This window comes from Urocitellus parryii, chromosome 8 (assembly GCF_045843805.1).
Source record: "Urocitellus parryii isolate mUroPar1 chromosome 8, mUroPar1.hap1, whole genome shotgun sequence".
NCBI lineage: Eukaryota > Metazoa > Chordata > Mammalia > Rodentia > Sciuridae > Urocitellus > Urocitellus parryii.
This window is the reverse complement of record NC_135538.1, coordinates 74,705,520-74,722,103: the sequence shown is the minus strand read 5'-3', so window position 1 is coordinate 74,722,103 and position 16,584 is coordinate 74,705,520. Positions and strand designations below refer to the sequence as shown.

The 16,584-nt window shown below is 35.1% G+C and overlaps 1 protein-coding gene across 1 annotated transcript in view; it reads right to left on the bottom strand.

Moving 5' to 3' along the window:
• Cep162 (centrosomal protein 162) overlaps positions 1 to 16,584 on the bottom strand; it is an 83,853-nt gene that overhangs the window by 6,037 nt on the left and 61,232 nt on the right. The window contains exons 23-25 of the mRNA XM_026411356.2: positions 15,884 to 16,533; positions 13,261 to 13,402; positions 11,473 to 11,571 (exon numbers count right to left, since the gene is read on the bottom strand). Of these exons, the coding sequence (XP_026267141.2) occupies positions 11,473 to 11,571; positions 13,261 to 13,402; positions 15,884 to 16,533 (891 nt within the window). The remainder of the gene's footprint in view (positions 1 to 11,472; positions 11,572 to 13,260; positions 13,403 to 15,883; positions 16,534 to 16,584) is intronic.

The following is a 16,584-nucleotide window of genomic DNA, read 5'->3' as shown; positions in this document are numbered from 1 at the left end:
TTTTTAAAGCTGAAAAACATTCCATTATGTAACTTAAGTGGTGTGGCAGTGAACATGGGGGTACAATTTTCTTTTTGCTGTAATGACTTCATCTCCTTTTGATGATAACCATTCTAAATGGCGTGAGGTGGTATCTCAGTGGTTTTGATTTGCATTTCCCAGATGATTAATGGAGACTGAGCACTTTTTTTTCCCATATACTGTTGTCCATTTATGTGTTTTCTTTTATTGAGGACTGTCTGTTCAGATCTTTCACTATTTATTTATTTTGCTGGGGATTAAACCCAGGACCTTGTATATACTAGGGAAATGCTCTACCACTGGCTCTATCCCTAGCCCCTGCCCATTTTTAAATTAGAGTCTTTTACTTTTTGGTGTTCAGTTTGAGTTCCATAAATATTCTGGATATTAATCCTTCTTAGATGAATAATGTTCAAATACTTTTTTACCATTCATGGGTTGTCTTTTAACTCTGTTGATTATTTCCTTTGCAATAAGCTTTCCTGTGTAGAAGCTGCTTAGTTTGAAATAATTCCATTTGTCTCTTTACTTTTGGTGCATTTGGGGTCCTACCAAAAAAAAAAAAAAAAAAAAACAACCCATTGCCTACACCACTACCTTGAAGTTTCCCCCATGTTTTTTGTGTAATTTAACAGCTTCATGTTTTACATCTAGGTTTTTTTTTTTAAATCCCATATAAAGTTGATTTTTGTGTACTATGAGTAAGGATCTACTTTTATTCCTCTGCATATATACATTCAGTTTTGCCAACTGAAGACACTGTTCTTTCTCCACTACAAGTTCTTGGTGGCTTTGTCAAATCAGTTGGCTGTATGAATGTGGTTTAGTTTGAGTTCTCTATACCCTTCCATTGGTCAATCTATGTGGTTTTAGAGCTCTGTAGTATGTTTTGAAGTCGGGTATTATGGTATCTCTAGCTTTGGCTTTTTTCTTAAGCTCAGGAACACTTTGGTTATTTTGGGTCTTTTGTGGTTTCACAAATTTTAGAATTTTTTTATTTCTGTGAAGAAAATCATTGGTGCTTTGGGAATTGCACTGAATCTATAGACCACAGTGAACATTTAACAATATTAATTCTTCTGATCCATGAACACAAGATACTTTCCAATTTTTTGTGTTTTCTATAATTTGTTCCATCAGTGTTTTATAATTTTGATTGTAAAGATCTTTCACTTCCGTGGTTAAATTTATTGTTAATTTTTTTTGTATTCATTGTACATAGATTTTTTATTAGTTGCTCAAAACATTACCATGATCTTGACATACCATACATTTGATTCAAATCGGGTATGAATTCTTATTTTTCCATGTGTACAGATTGCAGGATCACATTGGTTATACAGTCATGTTTATACATACTGCCATACTAGTGTCTGTTATATTCCCCTCCCTTCCCTCTACCCCATCTACTGTAACACATTTCTCTTTTTTTCTTCCCCTTCCCCCCATCTTATATGTAATTTTGTATAACAATGAGGGTCTCCTTCCATATTCTGTGCAATTCCTTTTCTCTCCCATTCCCTCTCACCTCTCGTTCCTGTTTAATGGTAATCATCTTCTCATGCTTTTCCTCCCTGATCTGTTTTGAGTCGTCCCCCCTTATATCAAAGAAGACATTCCGCATTTGCTTTTTAGGGATTGGCTAACTTCACTTAGCATAATCTGCTCTAATGCCATCCATTTCCCTGCAAATGCCATGATTTTCTCATTTTTTAGTGCTGAGTAATATTCCATTGTGTATAAATGACACAATTTTTAATCCATTCATCTATTGAAGGGCATCTAGGTTGGTTCCACAGTCTAGCTATTGTGAATTGTGCTGCTATGAACATTGATGTAGCTGTATCCCTGTAGTATGCTCTTTTTAGGTCTTTTGGGTATAGTCCGAGAAGGGGAATAGCTGGGTCAAATGGTGGTTCCATTCCCAGCTTTCCAAGGAATCTCCATACTGCTTTCCAAATTGGCTGCACCAATTTGCAATCCAAGTGTACCCTTTTCCCCACATCCTTGCCAACACTTGTTATTATTTGACTTCATAATGGCTGCCATTCTTACTGGAGTGAGATGGTATCTTAGAGTGGTTTTAATTTGCATTTCTCTGACTGCTAGAGATGGTGAGCATTTTTTCATTTATTTGTTGACTGATTGTATACCTTCCTCTGAGAAGTGTCTGTTCAGATCCTTGGCCCATTTGTTGATTGGGTTATTTGTTTTCTTGTTTAATTTTTTGAGTTCTTTGTATACTCTGGAGATTAGGGCTCTATCTGAATTGTGAGGGGTAAAAATTTGTTCCCAGGATGTAGGCTCCCTATTTTCCTCTTATTGTTTCTCTTGCTGAGAAAAAACTTTTTAGTTTGAGTATGTCCCATTTGCTGATTCTTGATTTTAACTCTTGTGCTATAGGTGTCCTATTAAGGAATTTGGAGCTTGACCCCAAGAGATGGAGATTAGGGCCAACTTTTTCTTCTATTAGACAGAGTTTCTGGTTTGATTCCTAGCTCCTTGATCCATTTTGAGTTAACTTTTGTGCATGGTGAGAGAAAGGGATTCAATTTCATTTTGTTGCATATGGATTTCCAGTTCTCCCAGCACCATTTGTTGAAGATGCTATCCTTCCTCCATTGCATGCTTTTAGCACCTTTGTCAAATATAAGGTAGATGTAATTTTGTGGATTGGTCTCTGTGTCCTCTATTCTGTACCATTTGTCTACCTGCCCGTTTTGGTACCAATACCATGCTGTTTTTGTTACTATCACTCTGTAGTATAGTTTAAAATCTGGTATTGCTATACCACCTGTTTCACTCTTCCTGCTTAGAATTGCTTTTGCTATTCCGGGTCTTTTATTTTTACAGATGAATTTCATGATTGCTTTTTCTATTTCTGCGAGGCATGCCGTTGGGATTTTGATTGGCATTGCATTAAACCTATAGAGTACTTTTGGTAATATGGCCATTTTAATGATGGTAGTTCTGCCTATCCATGAACAAGGTATATCTTTCCATCTTCTAAGGTTTTCTTCTATTTCTCTATAGGGTTCTGTAGTTTTCATTGTATAAGTCTTTCACCTCTTTTGTTAGATTGATTCCTAAGTATTTTTTTTTTTTGAGGATATTGTGAATGGAGTGGTTGTCCTCATTTCCATTTCAGAGGATTTGTCGCTGATATACAGGAATGTCTTTGATTTATGTGTTTTGATTTTATATCCTGCCACTTTGCTGAATTCATTTACTAGCTCTAGAAGTTTCTTCGTAGAACCTTTTGGGTCTGCTAGGTATAGGATCATGTCATCCGCAAGTAGTGCTAATATAAGTTCTTTTCCTATCTTTATGCCTTTAATTTCTTTCGTCTAATTGCTCTGGCCAGTATTTCGAGAACTATATTGAATAGAAGTGGTGAGAGAGGGCATCCCTGTCTTGTTCCAGATTTTAGAGGGAATGCCTTCAATTTTTCTCCTTTTAGAATGATGCTAGCCTGAGGCTTAGCATAGATAGCTTTTACAATGTTGAGGTAAGTTCCTGTTATCCCTAGTTTTTCTAGAGTTTTGAACATAAAGGGATGCTGTACTTTGTCGAATGCTTTTTTGAGTCTATTGAGATGATCATATGTTTCTTACCTTTAAGCCTATTGATGTGGTGAATAACATCTATTGATTTCCGTATATTGAACCAGCCTTGCATCCCAGGGATGAATCCTATTTGATCATGGTGCATGATCTTTTTGATATGTTTTTGTATCTGATTTGCCAGAATTTTATTGAGGATTTTTGCATCTATGTTCATTAGAGATATTGGTCTGTAGTTTTCTTTCTTTGAGGTGTCTTTGTCTGGTTTCGGAATCAGGGTGATGTTGGCCTCGTAGAATGAATTTGGAAGTGTGTTCATTGTACATGGGGTTTTAAAAATTTTTTTTTTCAGTAAGTTCATTATTGGTGCATAAAATGCTATTTTTTATGTTGATTTTGTATCCTGAAATTTTACTAAATTTATCAGTTCTAACAGGTGTTTTGATAGTGTTTAGGTTTTTTTGGGGGGGTACAAAATTATATCATCTGGGAACACAGATAACTTAACCTCTTCCTTTTCAATTTGGATGTCCTGTATGTTTTTTTAAACAATTTTTTCTTATTTAATTAGTTATACACATGACAGTAGAATACATTTATGCACTTGGATATATCATATATAAATGGGGTATAATTTTTAACATTTTTGTGATTGTATGTTGTAGAATCACATCGGTCATGCAGTCATTAATGTACATAAGGTAATAATTTGTTTCATTCTATTCTTCCTTTTTTCCATATACCCTCTCCCTAATCTAAAGTAACTCTATTCTTTTCTAGCCACCTCACCCTCATATTGTGAATTATCATCTGCATATAAAAGAAAACATTGGGCCTTTCTTTTTTGGGGGGATTGGCTTATATTGCTTAGCATGATATTCCCCAACTCCATCCATTTACCAGCAAATACCATAATTTCTAATTTCATTCTTTAAAGCTGAGTAATATTCCATCATATAAAATAATGTAATCACATTTTCTTAATCCACTCATCTACTGAAGAGCACCTAGGTTGGATCCATCATTTAGCTATTGTGAATTCAGCTGCTATAAACGTCGACATGGCCGTGTTACAGTAGTATGCTGATTTTAAGTTCTTTGGGTATAAACCAAGGAGTGGAATAGCTGGGTCAAATGGTGGTTTTATTCCTCTTGCTAAGTCTTCCAGTACTAACTTAAATCACAGTGGTGAAAGTAGACAACCTGTATTTTTCTAGATCTTAGAGGAAATACTTTCAGCTTTTTCCCATTCAGGAGAATATTGGCTGTGGATTTTTCACACACAGACTTTGGTATTTTGAGGTATCTCCCTTCTATACTGATATATGTTGAGTTTTTAATCAAGAATGGATTGTTGGATCTTATTGAGTGCCTTTTCTGCCTTTATCAAGATGACTTTTTTTCCTTTAGTCTGCTGAAGTGGCATGTCGTGTTTACTAATCTGCACATGCTGAACCGTCCTCCCATCCCTAGGATAAGTCCCACTTGATCATGGTATATTATCTTTTTGATTCAACAGCACTGCTGAATTCAGTTTCCTAGCATTTTGTTGAGAATTTTTGCACCAATGTTCATCAGGGATATGTGTCCATAGCTTATTTTTTTGTTGTATTTGTGTCTTGTTTTCGTGTCAGATTGGTGCGGCCTTACTTTCCATTTCCTCTTGATTCAATTTTTGTGTGTTCAGCATTTTCCATTTTTTTTTTAGCACGTAATTTGTTCAGAGGTTTGTTTCTAAGGTAGCACAACCTTAAATATTTCTTGTAGGGCTGAAATTCATTTCAGATGAATTTCCTCAAGTTTCTGACTATCTGGGAAAGGCTGTATTTTGATTTTATTCTGAAGGACAGTTTTGGTGTGTATATTACTCTTGGTTAACAGTTTTTTCCTTTCATGACTTTGAACATATCATGCTATTTTCTTCTGGACTGTAATATTTCTGCCAAGCAATCTGTTTAATGGGCATTCCCTTATATATGACTTGACACTTCTGCTTTTAGAATTCTCTGTCTTGTACATGTGACATATTGAACATAATGTGCCTTGGTGAAGGTCTTTTTCAGTTGAATCTAGTTTGGGGTACTCTGAGCTTCTTATGTTGGGAGGTTTTCAATGCTTTTCCCCATGTTTTCACCTTTTGGAATTCCCATAGTGTGAGCAGTTACTTGTTTAATGGTGTCTCACAGGCCTTCTTCATTTTGTTTTCATTTATTTAGGGATGGGTCTGACTGAGTTAATTCAAGATCTACTCTTAAGTTTAAAAATTCTTTCTTTATTCTAGTTTTTGAAGCTCTCAACTGTATTTTTTACTTCCCCCAAGATTTTTTTTTTAATGATTTGTATCTCTGGTGAATTTCTTATTCATACCCTGAATTGTTTTTCTCTGTTCTTTACTATCTCTCTGTATTCTCTTGCATCTTTCTTGAGTTTCTTTAGAAGCATTATTTTGAATTCTTATTCAGGTATTTCATTGAGTTCCTTCAAAATTGGACTTATCTCTGGAAAATTATGACATTCCTTTGGAGATGACATATTCCTTTTCATTGGTTAGGTGTGCCTGCTTTGACATCTGAGCATCTGGCATACCAGTTACTTCTCCTAATTTCATGTAACAGCTTTTGTAGGAAGTTTGGTTCATATAGATGGGATAGAGGGTGTCAGCGGGGTAGGTGCTGTGGCTTTGATTACAGCTAAGCTCAAAAGTGTAGCCTCTGATTTCTTCATCTGTAATTTACATCAGCAATATCTATTAGTACCTCAATAACCTAGACTCAATAATCATGAAGGCAGTTGCATAACTTTGCAGTGGACCTAGGTTTTCAAAGGTGTGTCTCAGAGTCGGGCACTGATGGTATTAGGGATTGTGATGGCAGTTGCCATGGTCTGGCGGATGTGGATCAGACTGTCCTCAGGTACCACAAGAATGGGTGCCCAGGACTGTGCCATCAAGCAGTCAGGATTCCAGAGCCACAGGGTGTGAGGGAGACCTTCCCCAGGTCCTTCAGGATGAGTGAGGGAGATCCCTGTGGCCACAGTTCTTGAGTTGCAGGATTGTATGGGACCTGAGGAAGGTCCCCCAGGATGAACATGGGTGATGCTGAGGTCTGTGGTCTCTTAAGTGCAGATCTGAGGTTTTAGGATAAAAATGTGATCATATACAAATAGGCCCTGATTGTGAGGAATGCTGGAAGTGGTAGCACTGCTCATCATTTTCCTAAAGCTGCAGGCACTGGTTAGGAGATTCTCTAGGACCCAATGCATGGACTAAAACCTTTAAAACTGTGAGCCAAAGTAAACCTTTCTATAAGTTGATTACCTTAGATAATCAATTAACTAACTAACCCTAGATCTTAGAAGCCCCACAATCATTCCACTGTTTGTTCATAAAATAATAGTAGCTTGCTACAGAATATCTGAAGTAACTTACAATAAGAATTTTGATGAATGGGCCCTAATCCCTCAGAGCTCATATTAGAGATCAGTCTTACATGATTTCTAAAGCTTTTTATAAGGTTTTTATATATTAAATAATCACACTAATGACAAAGTTCTATAACCAGTAAAATGCATATATTCAGTAACTGAGAAAATAAGGAATAGTAACATCAATCCTCTCAGTTGTCTCTAGAGAGTGAATAGAGACTCAAATCATTTCAACTGACGTTTTTGCAGTCAACTAGGAGTGGGAAAATAAGATTTGGAATCTATAATGAATGCTAAAACATGAAAGATTAACACTTTCATCAAAGTATTAAGAAAAATCCCCCCAAATCTTGAGAAATATGTGCCTAAGTTTCTGTCAACTGACTGAAGACAAACTAAGGTTTTTTTTTTTTTTTTTTTTTTACTCCATTGCAGCACATATGCTTTTAAAGAGACATGGTCTGAAAACATTTAGTTACTAAAGGCTTGAAACAAAATACAGAGCATAGAAGAAGCTTTCAGGTTTTCATAATTAACATGCTAAGGAAAAGCAGTTCACTTCCCAATGATGTTAAGGGTATTTGCTATAACTATGTTGAAAACTTTTAGGTCACTGCTCAGTTTTCTCATGGCTCTATACAATATTTTTTAAAATACAGCTAATTACATTGCTTTAAAATTTATAATGTGCTTTTTTACTTGTGGAATAAATGCGAGAGGGATTTAACCCTCCTTTCTTAAAGCAACTAGCAGATAACACAAACAGTTTTCAGACACTAGATAACATGCAGGACTATGATTCCTGCAAGAAGGGAAAGAAACAGGGTGAGCTCTCCAACTGCCCAGTTTGTTGCCTGGTGGCAGTTTTGAAGTCAGTGAAAGTAGCCTGAAAAATTCCTGGAGCTCATAAAGGCATAGGAACATTTCACATTTCTGTCAGTCTGAGACAGAATGCCTCATAATATACAGAATATCCAGTAGAGTGCACTGAAGGTTATCAGTAGTGGGAATAAATTATTCTTGTTAGAATAGCTACAATAAATTAACTCCATATTAAAAGGTAGGTATTCAAAGAGTATTCAAGAGACTCAGTACTTTAGTTTTACAGTAACAAGGTTGAAAAGTTAATCCCTAAGGCAATAGTATTGGGAAACAGGGTTTAATAAGAGGTGATTAGTTCTGAGGGTTCTGCCTTCATGATTGAGAGTGGATTGTTATAAAATGAAGTTTGGACCTCTTTGTCTTGCCCTTCCACCTTCTGCCATAGGCTGATGTAAATGAAGACCATTCCCAGATACTGGCACTATGCACTTGGACCTCCCAGCCTCCAGAACTATGAGTCAAATACATGTATTTTCTTTATAAATCACTAGTCTCAGGCATTCTGTTATAGCAGCAAAACATAGACTAAAATAAGAGCTTTTTTATTTTCAAATATCTTGAATTCTCTTGATTATCATTATATTGCTAAATTAACAACACTAACTCGACTAAAATCAATCTTTTAATCTCATAAACATGAACACATAATTCCTTTTATTGCTTGTCCTAAAAATTTCAGGTCTTTGAAATTCTGTAAATTTAATGCTTATGATAACAAGGTTTTGTGTGCATCTTAAACACTGAACAGGAAGTGCAATGTTGAACTACATAGCTCTTCAACTACTAAAACAAGACTTAAAAAATTGATTAGTGGCATAATTATAAAGAGTTTTTATATTTATTTCACCATAATGCAATTAACTGTTTCACTTATGTAACTTAATTATTCTTTAATAAAAAAATGGTGCATATGCTTCAATTAATAGAATGTACAGGTTTTCTAGTTCTTCATATTTTCTAGAATCAAAAGGATCATAGAGTAATAAAATGGTAGGTTTTCCAGAGACAGCTTTCTTGTAATATCATTATTGGTGACCTGGCATGGTTGCTTTATTTCTAATGAAACAGTATCAGTACTAAAGGTAACTCGAGTATGTCATTCTAAAATACACTTAATTGTCTTCAACTAAAAAATTTTGTCAGTTAAGAGGCAGAAGCTTTCTTCATCTTTCACATTTTCCTTTCTGAAGACAGGGTATAAATTTTTATTGGGCTCTAGAGAGCACTCTTGACTTATTAGTGCAGAGAATGCACCAGAGGAATCCTCAGACAAAGCTTATACTATTAGTTTTCTCCCATATATTTATCTTTCCTCAGTTTCCTACCTTTGGAAACCTAACTGATTTCCTTTCCTGTCATTTCTCTATAAATTTATTGCTCCTTATTGGAGATGCTATGTAAGCTAAAGTTTTAAACCACTGCTTTGAGTTATTTTTGATTGAGGTTTCTCTTGCATGATGTGTACTGAATGTGTTAGACCCTTGCAATAAATGACAGATTTTGTCTCAGCGAGGAACTCATGAGAATTGAAGGAAAAAGATTTTTCTTCCCTGACAGTTTGTGGAGACCCCAATAAGGACTTTCTGGAATACTCTACTTGCTCTAGAGCCTGTAGATAGGATTGTAGGAAAACTGGCAGAAACTGGTAAAAGGTACGAATTGTCACTACTTACTTCTCCCAGATCTCTGTCTATAGTACCTTGTTGAGAGGGAAGTAAAAATTTCCCTTTGTCCTTTCTAAATTCAGATTAGTAGTGAAAAAAAACAGTTCTTTGATTTTTGTGGATTTGGTTTGGGTAGCTGCTGGTTATCAATGAATAATCTCCCAGAGATGCCTTTTGCATTACTTGCCATAAGGATGAGAATCATAGACATAGATCTTAAGTCTATTGTGAAAACCAGGCTCAGACTGGTGAGTTTGGATAAACAATGCTGAAGCTATTCTTTGAGATTCCTTTAGTAAAGATTAAAAAACAAAAATAAAATGCAGTAAGACTTGATAAAATTAAAATCTATACCCGCTTTAAATTTCTTTACTCAATTCCCTGACTTTGACCATCCAAAAGATCATCTAGATTTCTGGTCCTTGTTTCTCAAAATCTGGTCTCATCCTCTCAAACTTCCTGGGAAAATCCTCTAAATGCTCAGCTGTCCATTTTAACTTCCCCTTTTCAGAAATATTTACAAACAGCCCTCCAGCCTAATCATCAGGACTGGAGTATACAGGATATTTATGTAAATGCTGATGACCAGGAAATAAATCTGACACAGGCTCAGGAACTTCCACTCAAATTTATAGATTTGAGGCAAATTCTAATGACAAAACCTTGGCTTATCCTTCCTAATCTGGTGACGCTTTGAAAGTCCAATATAAGATTCCTCATTAAAAGTTCTAGCAAAGCAGACTTTAACAAGAGCCTGTTCTTGCTGCATTTACGTGGATAATCAAGCTAATGAGACTAGACTTATTTTTGAAAACAAATTGATCTGTGATTATCTTTGACAGAAACAGATGTGATGTAGAGATAAAGCTGTGTCTCAGTAGCGAATTATAATGGCCCCTGTGGATATCAGATTCATAGCCTTTTCATTTTCTCTTGATTTTGTTATCGAACTGCCATCTGGCCTAGATTCTGAATTCTAGTTTACTTTAGTATCAGGCTATATACATATAATTCACCAAAATAATATTTCATAGTTTTCTCACCTTTATGGCTTGAAATCACTAAAACTTAGAACTTTAGAAAAAAATACAGTTTTAAATAATGTGAGACTGAATGACGTGATATAAACTGCAGAGAATCAACACAACTCACATGTGGATAATTTTCAGGCCTGTTGCTGCATGGGGCATTCAGATATCACCAGAGACATTTAAACAGCCAGAATCTAGAAATCTTCTTGATTAGCTTGCCCTCCTAGACTCAGAATGGTCTTTAAAGCAGTTTCTAACCATAATCTTTGTTTTTTCTTTTAAATGTTACTTTACAGAGGCCAAACTTTGGGAGCCACCTCATGGGACAATGTACTTGAACTAAGACAACCAGAAAAGAACAAATTTCTTTTCCTCTACCAATCTTTTATCTTGCAACCTCTAATCCAAATCTCTCCCAAACTACCAACTTGGAGAGTTCTAAGCCACTGCTTTGAATTGCCTGCAATGGAGTTTCCTGTGTTGTACAGATTAACAAAAGGAAAAACATACTTATTAATCTCTTGATACAGGGGAGTCCAAACTAAGAACTCAGGAGAACTGAACAATAAACTATCTTTCTTCCCTGATATTACTTAAAGCAGAAATGGCTATTCCATTTCCTAAAAAGCCCCCAAAGAACCAAACATCTCTCATCCCACTGGACTATAAAACTTTAACAGCAAATACAAACTTATAAAAACTTACTGCTAATAATTTGACTTCAGCTGGGAAAAGCAGACATTATATAGCAAGTTACTAATATTTTTGTGAGCTGTGATAAGTTTCACGTTATATCTATGTGTACATTAAAGTTAAATTAGAGAAATATGAATAATTTAAATACCTAACCAAAATAGTATGCTATGATAAATTTTTGGTATTTCTTACCTCTTTCTGTAGGATTTCTTCTCGAACTTGAGAAACTGTAAGAGATTCTTGATTACCTTGCAGCTCATTAATTTGACTTTGGAAATGTTTTATAAGTACCTAGGAAATTGTTAAAGAGAACTGAGTTAATAAAACTCTCCCTTGAGCGCTATTTGAAAAATATAAGAAAGCCAACTCATGACTGAAAATCTTTAAAAATAAACCTCTATAATGTCTGAGCTTTTGAAAAAGAGTGGATATTATTTTGTATTTTGTAATTAAGCAGAATGCTATATTTTTATTAATTAAAAATACAAGTCTTATAGTATCTGAAATGTTAGTCTCATACTTTAGGTAAAAAAAATAGAAATACCAGAACAGATATACATCAAGAAACTGAAAACATGAAAAATAACTCTAATGATGTATTTTTACTATTTAATGATCAGATTATATTGATTTCCATTTAACTCACAATTTTACAATACTGCATTTATAACTGAGAAAAGAACATATTCATGGCCCCATCACACTACTATTCCCACTTCTTCTAAAATGTTCCTTACTACAGAATCACTTAATATAATTCTTACACCTACTCTTTTGAAAAAAAAAGTTAGAGAGGTTATCTGAGAGTTTGTATGGAGAGTTACTTTTGAAAAGCACTTTAAATACTTCTGGAATAGTACTATTTATAAGTCATTTGCAATTAAGATGCAGATTTCATTACTCTTCACCCCCTAAATATTTCAACAATACCTCTTATACTAGGGGCGTTTCTCAAGTATAAAGATGTTACTTTGATTCTTAAGAAAGTCAGTTTTTTAGTAGCCAGCCCATAAAACTTCCCTAATTGGAGAATTTGTTTTTTCCTTAAACTTGTTTTATTAAAATTATAAACAGGATAAAGAGTATTAGAGTTCTGTTCCTAAGGTTGTTTTATTTAGTGGAAACTTTACAAGGATAAAGCATATTGGGAATTTAGTTTATTGTAGAGTATGTATTTGAAACAAATTGTTGACACCTGGTGCTATTTTATGCCATTTGCTCCTGCCATAATGTGCTTACTCACCTCAAACAAAAAAATAAAACTGTAATACAAATAACTTAAAAAAAAAAAAGAACAAAACAAACATTCACATGTTCTTCATGGATTTTTCAAACATTTTCCCCACTATTTGGATACATGATTTTTAAGTTGCAGATGAAAGTTCTATTTAATGCTGTTTTTCAACCTACTAACATCATAGAAGATGGGCCACATGGTAAATATTTTTAGATATTCTAAGCAGATATACTTATTATCCAAGAAGGAAGTCATTTGTTAAGGAAATTGCTGATGAGTTGTCAGCATTCCTCAGGTTCTTAGACTGTACTTCATAAGGGCTAGAGCTTTGTTCATTATTTTATTTCTAGTCAACAGACTTTTAATTATTTGCTCAATGAATGAAAGGTAATAGGAAGAATGCCTGGGGATAATTACTTGTCAGTTGGGACTTGGGAGGGAGGTAGTTTAACATTCAAGCTCAATTACTAATGTCCCAATCATGTTAGACTCAATCATTTGTTACAAATCTTTTATAGAAAGAGTTAAGAAATGTAGAGTTAATTTTTTAAAAAGATATAATTTTAAAGGAGAAAAGTTAAATATGATAATGGTATCTTTTTTTTAAAGCCAATACTAATTTCCCATTTCTATTATCAATCTTCAAAAAGTGAAATAACTTACAAATTAAAAAATGTTTTGCTAACAGTTCTAAAAACATCACATTAAAGTCAAAGAAAGATCAAAACAAATTTGCCAGGTACCTCTTGAGTTGCTATTTTGCGATTCAGTTCAGCTACTTTGGAAGAAGAATTTTCGACTGCATTTTGACAAAGGAGTTTCTCTACTTCCCTCTGATGAGATGCTTTGAGGAATGCAATATGTGCTGCAGTATCTTCCTTGACCCTATGGAGCAAATGCAAATCACATAAAAGTAGCTCTTCAATCTCTAACTCAGAGTTATGCTAAGTCTAGAAATTAAAGAAGCAAAGGGTGAGAGGGGATCAATTTTGTGCACCATGCAACATGATTTACAACCTGTAACTTCTTACAGCCACTCCATGAACACACTATTATTTACTGTATTTTAAAAGGGCAAACTTGAGTTTAGGAAAAGTGATATATCTAGGACTCCAGATTAATAAACTTTAGAGCTAGGATTCAAGTCTAGCAGAGCTGGACTTCAAAGTCTGGGTCTTCCACTCTATCCCCAACCTGCTGTTACATTCTTTGTGGGAATCTAAGGTTCCAAAATCTCTTCTTGAATTTAAAGCAAATTGCTTGACCTTTTTATCTTTTAAGGTAAACAGAGTTCTTCCTTAGATTTTTATTTGGATAATCACAGCTGCTTCCTTTAGAATTTTCACTATTTGTGTCCTGATAGCATTGACCAATTTTTTGATCCTAGGGCTATTTGTGAGAATAAAATGATCTTTATGATAATTCTCAGGACATAAGGGAAAAATCTGAATTTAACTTTGACTGTAAATGTGATACTATTCACTGTCTTTGACAAAATTGATGAATTCCAAAACAGTTTAACTATCAACGGTTAGTCATTACCTTTTAAATGTGGTAATTTAAAAACTACAAATTTAATCGGTTGCTTATTTCACTATATAATATTTCTTCATGGAATGGTCAGAGTTCTGGGAAAAGCAAAAAATCCTAACTGAATTATTATTTTGAAAAACATCCTCTGTAATAGGAAAGACTATTCCTTGGGTTCCAAGCTATCTGAGAAACAGACTAGGAAATTTAAAAATTATGTACAGAAAAATTTATAAGAAAAACATGAATTTTAAATTATTTCTAGGAAAGTATGTGATTCTTCACAAACAGCTTCATACCACTATCGTATTCAAGACTGAAGAAACAAAGTTTCCATTTGGAGCAATATGGCTGCCAATCAGTCAATAAATACTTGTTAGGTGATTCCCATGCTCATTCTGCACCTATACTAGATTGCTGGCGGGGATGTAGAAGCATATTCTTATCCATTCTCAAGGAGGCACAAGGCTGTGTATGATTAATGCTTCCTTGGTACATATTATAAGTCATGTAGGAGTTGGGGGTGGGAGCTGGCAATTTTCAGGAAAGGTCCAAGAAATGTTTGGTAGAACAGTAGGATTTAAAACACAAATGAGCAAAGGCATGAAGAATGTGGCAGGTAAGTCATGTAGGGTAGCATCAGAATGGTGATGGGGCTTGAGATGTGAGGCAGTGAAATTTAGTCTTGATATTTAAGGAAGTGTGGAGTCACTAGAGGGCACAGTGACTTGGAGTATTTAAAGCATATTAATGATTTTTAAGCAAAATGATTGGGGGAGTTAGAAACAAAGTCAAGGTGATCAGGGTGGGATGACTAGCGTCAACCGTGTAGGCTAGTAAAGAAGCCAAAATGATGAGTATTTATAAGGAAGTATTCTATAGACCATGAACCCAAGGAAAAGAGGTAAAAATGGGCCTGAAAATTGGAATTAGTATGGCTACTAGACAGCGATAGGGAACTTGGAAGGGGGGACTAGTTTTAAGATTAAAAAAAATGGAGGGGGGAAGCCTGAAGTAATGTTGATTCTAAGAGGAGCAATCCAATAAATAGTTGTTAGGCTTCATATCTGAGAACAAGCTTTAAAAAGTAAATCATGAAGCTATAAGAACAGATAAGCTTAGAAATGGAGAAACAGTTTTAGGGAGAAGGAAAGAAAGTGGAATCTGAAGTCAGAAAAGGTTGTGTAGTCAACACTTTTGAGGAAAATGGAGAAAGACACTGGGCTGGGAAAGGTCACATTGAAAACAGGTTGAAAAGAGTGAAGACGATGAGAGCTACATTTCAGAGGTGGAAATAAAAGTGGCTACTTGTGGAAAACTGGCACTGACAGAAAGAGGACCAGAACGTGGTTTGACTAAGGGAAAGAAACGTCTGAGGATGATGGAATGCTTGGAGGATGAGACCATGGACAGCAGCGGGAGATTCTAAGGAGGAAAGGAGTAAGTATAAAAGTTTCCCAAGGGATGCACAGATCACAATGACAGTTTGAAGAGTTATTTTTGAAAACAGAATCTTTTCCTCTTAACCTGCCTATAGTAATAATAAATGATAATTTCTTTGCAAGAAAGGCTCAAGGGACCAGCTTATTAACATCATTTGGGTGTATGCAGAAAGACAAGACTGGTCAGACCAAAGACAGTTTGGGTTGACATGGAGATTTTGGTTTGTCAGAATCTGGTCCACCAGCAGGTAGAAGACCCTACACTGAAACAAATCTTATCACAATTTCTTAAAATTCAGTTATGGATTCAGTTTGGATCCAGAGAAAAATGTTTTTACCTTTTTATTAAAAAAAAAGTCTTTTATGTTCCCATATATTATAAACAACATTTTACCTCTTCATGGAGTTTTCAAATTGGTTCACTGCTGCTTCAGATTCCATCTTCAGCTTATTTCTCTCCAAAACTAATCCCTCTAGTTCATTTTTTAATCTGTAGTTTTCTTGCAAAACCTCTGAAAGATGAGAATCGGTAAAAGTTTGTGGCTGGTACAACTTCTTATCCATGGTTCCAGAGGAGTTTGCATTTCTTTTATTTGGATGCAAAACATCTTTCTTCAACCTTTTGACATTCATTTCTTCTCTGCCCTTTGAGTTCTGACTAGACAGCATCATTCTTCTCTCCTTCTGAAGCTTCTCCACAGTTTTTGAAAGGTCTTGTATTTCTCTTCCTTTTGCAGCCAGTTCTTCATTGAGTCTCGCCAGTTTAGCTTTAGCATGAGCCTGCTCCACCTGGAATTCTATAGACTGTAAATCTTTATCATCTTTGCTGTTTTTCTTGAGCTCTAATTCAGCATTCTGGTGTTTGAGAACATTTATTTCTGCTTCAAGGTTCCTTATTGTGACTTGATGGGCCTCCTTAATGTCCTCAAGTTCCGTCTCTAGTGCTTTAACCCTTGAGGAGCTGTCTCGTTGGTTTTGGGGTGTTTCTTTCAATTTGAAAGCAAGTAACTGTTCCTGCTGCTCTAGTCGTTGTTCATACTGAATCTGAGGAAAAGAATCTGTGTAATATCAAGCCCTTGCTCAACACTTTAGTTA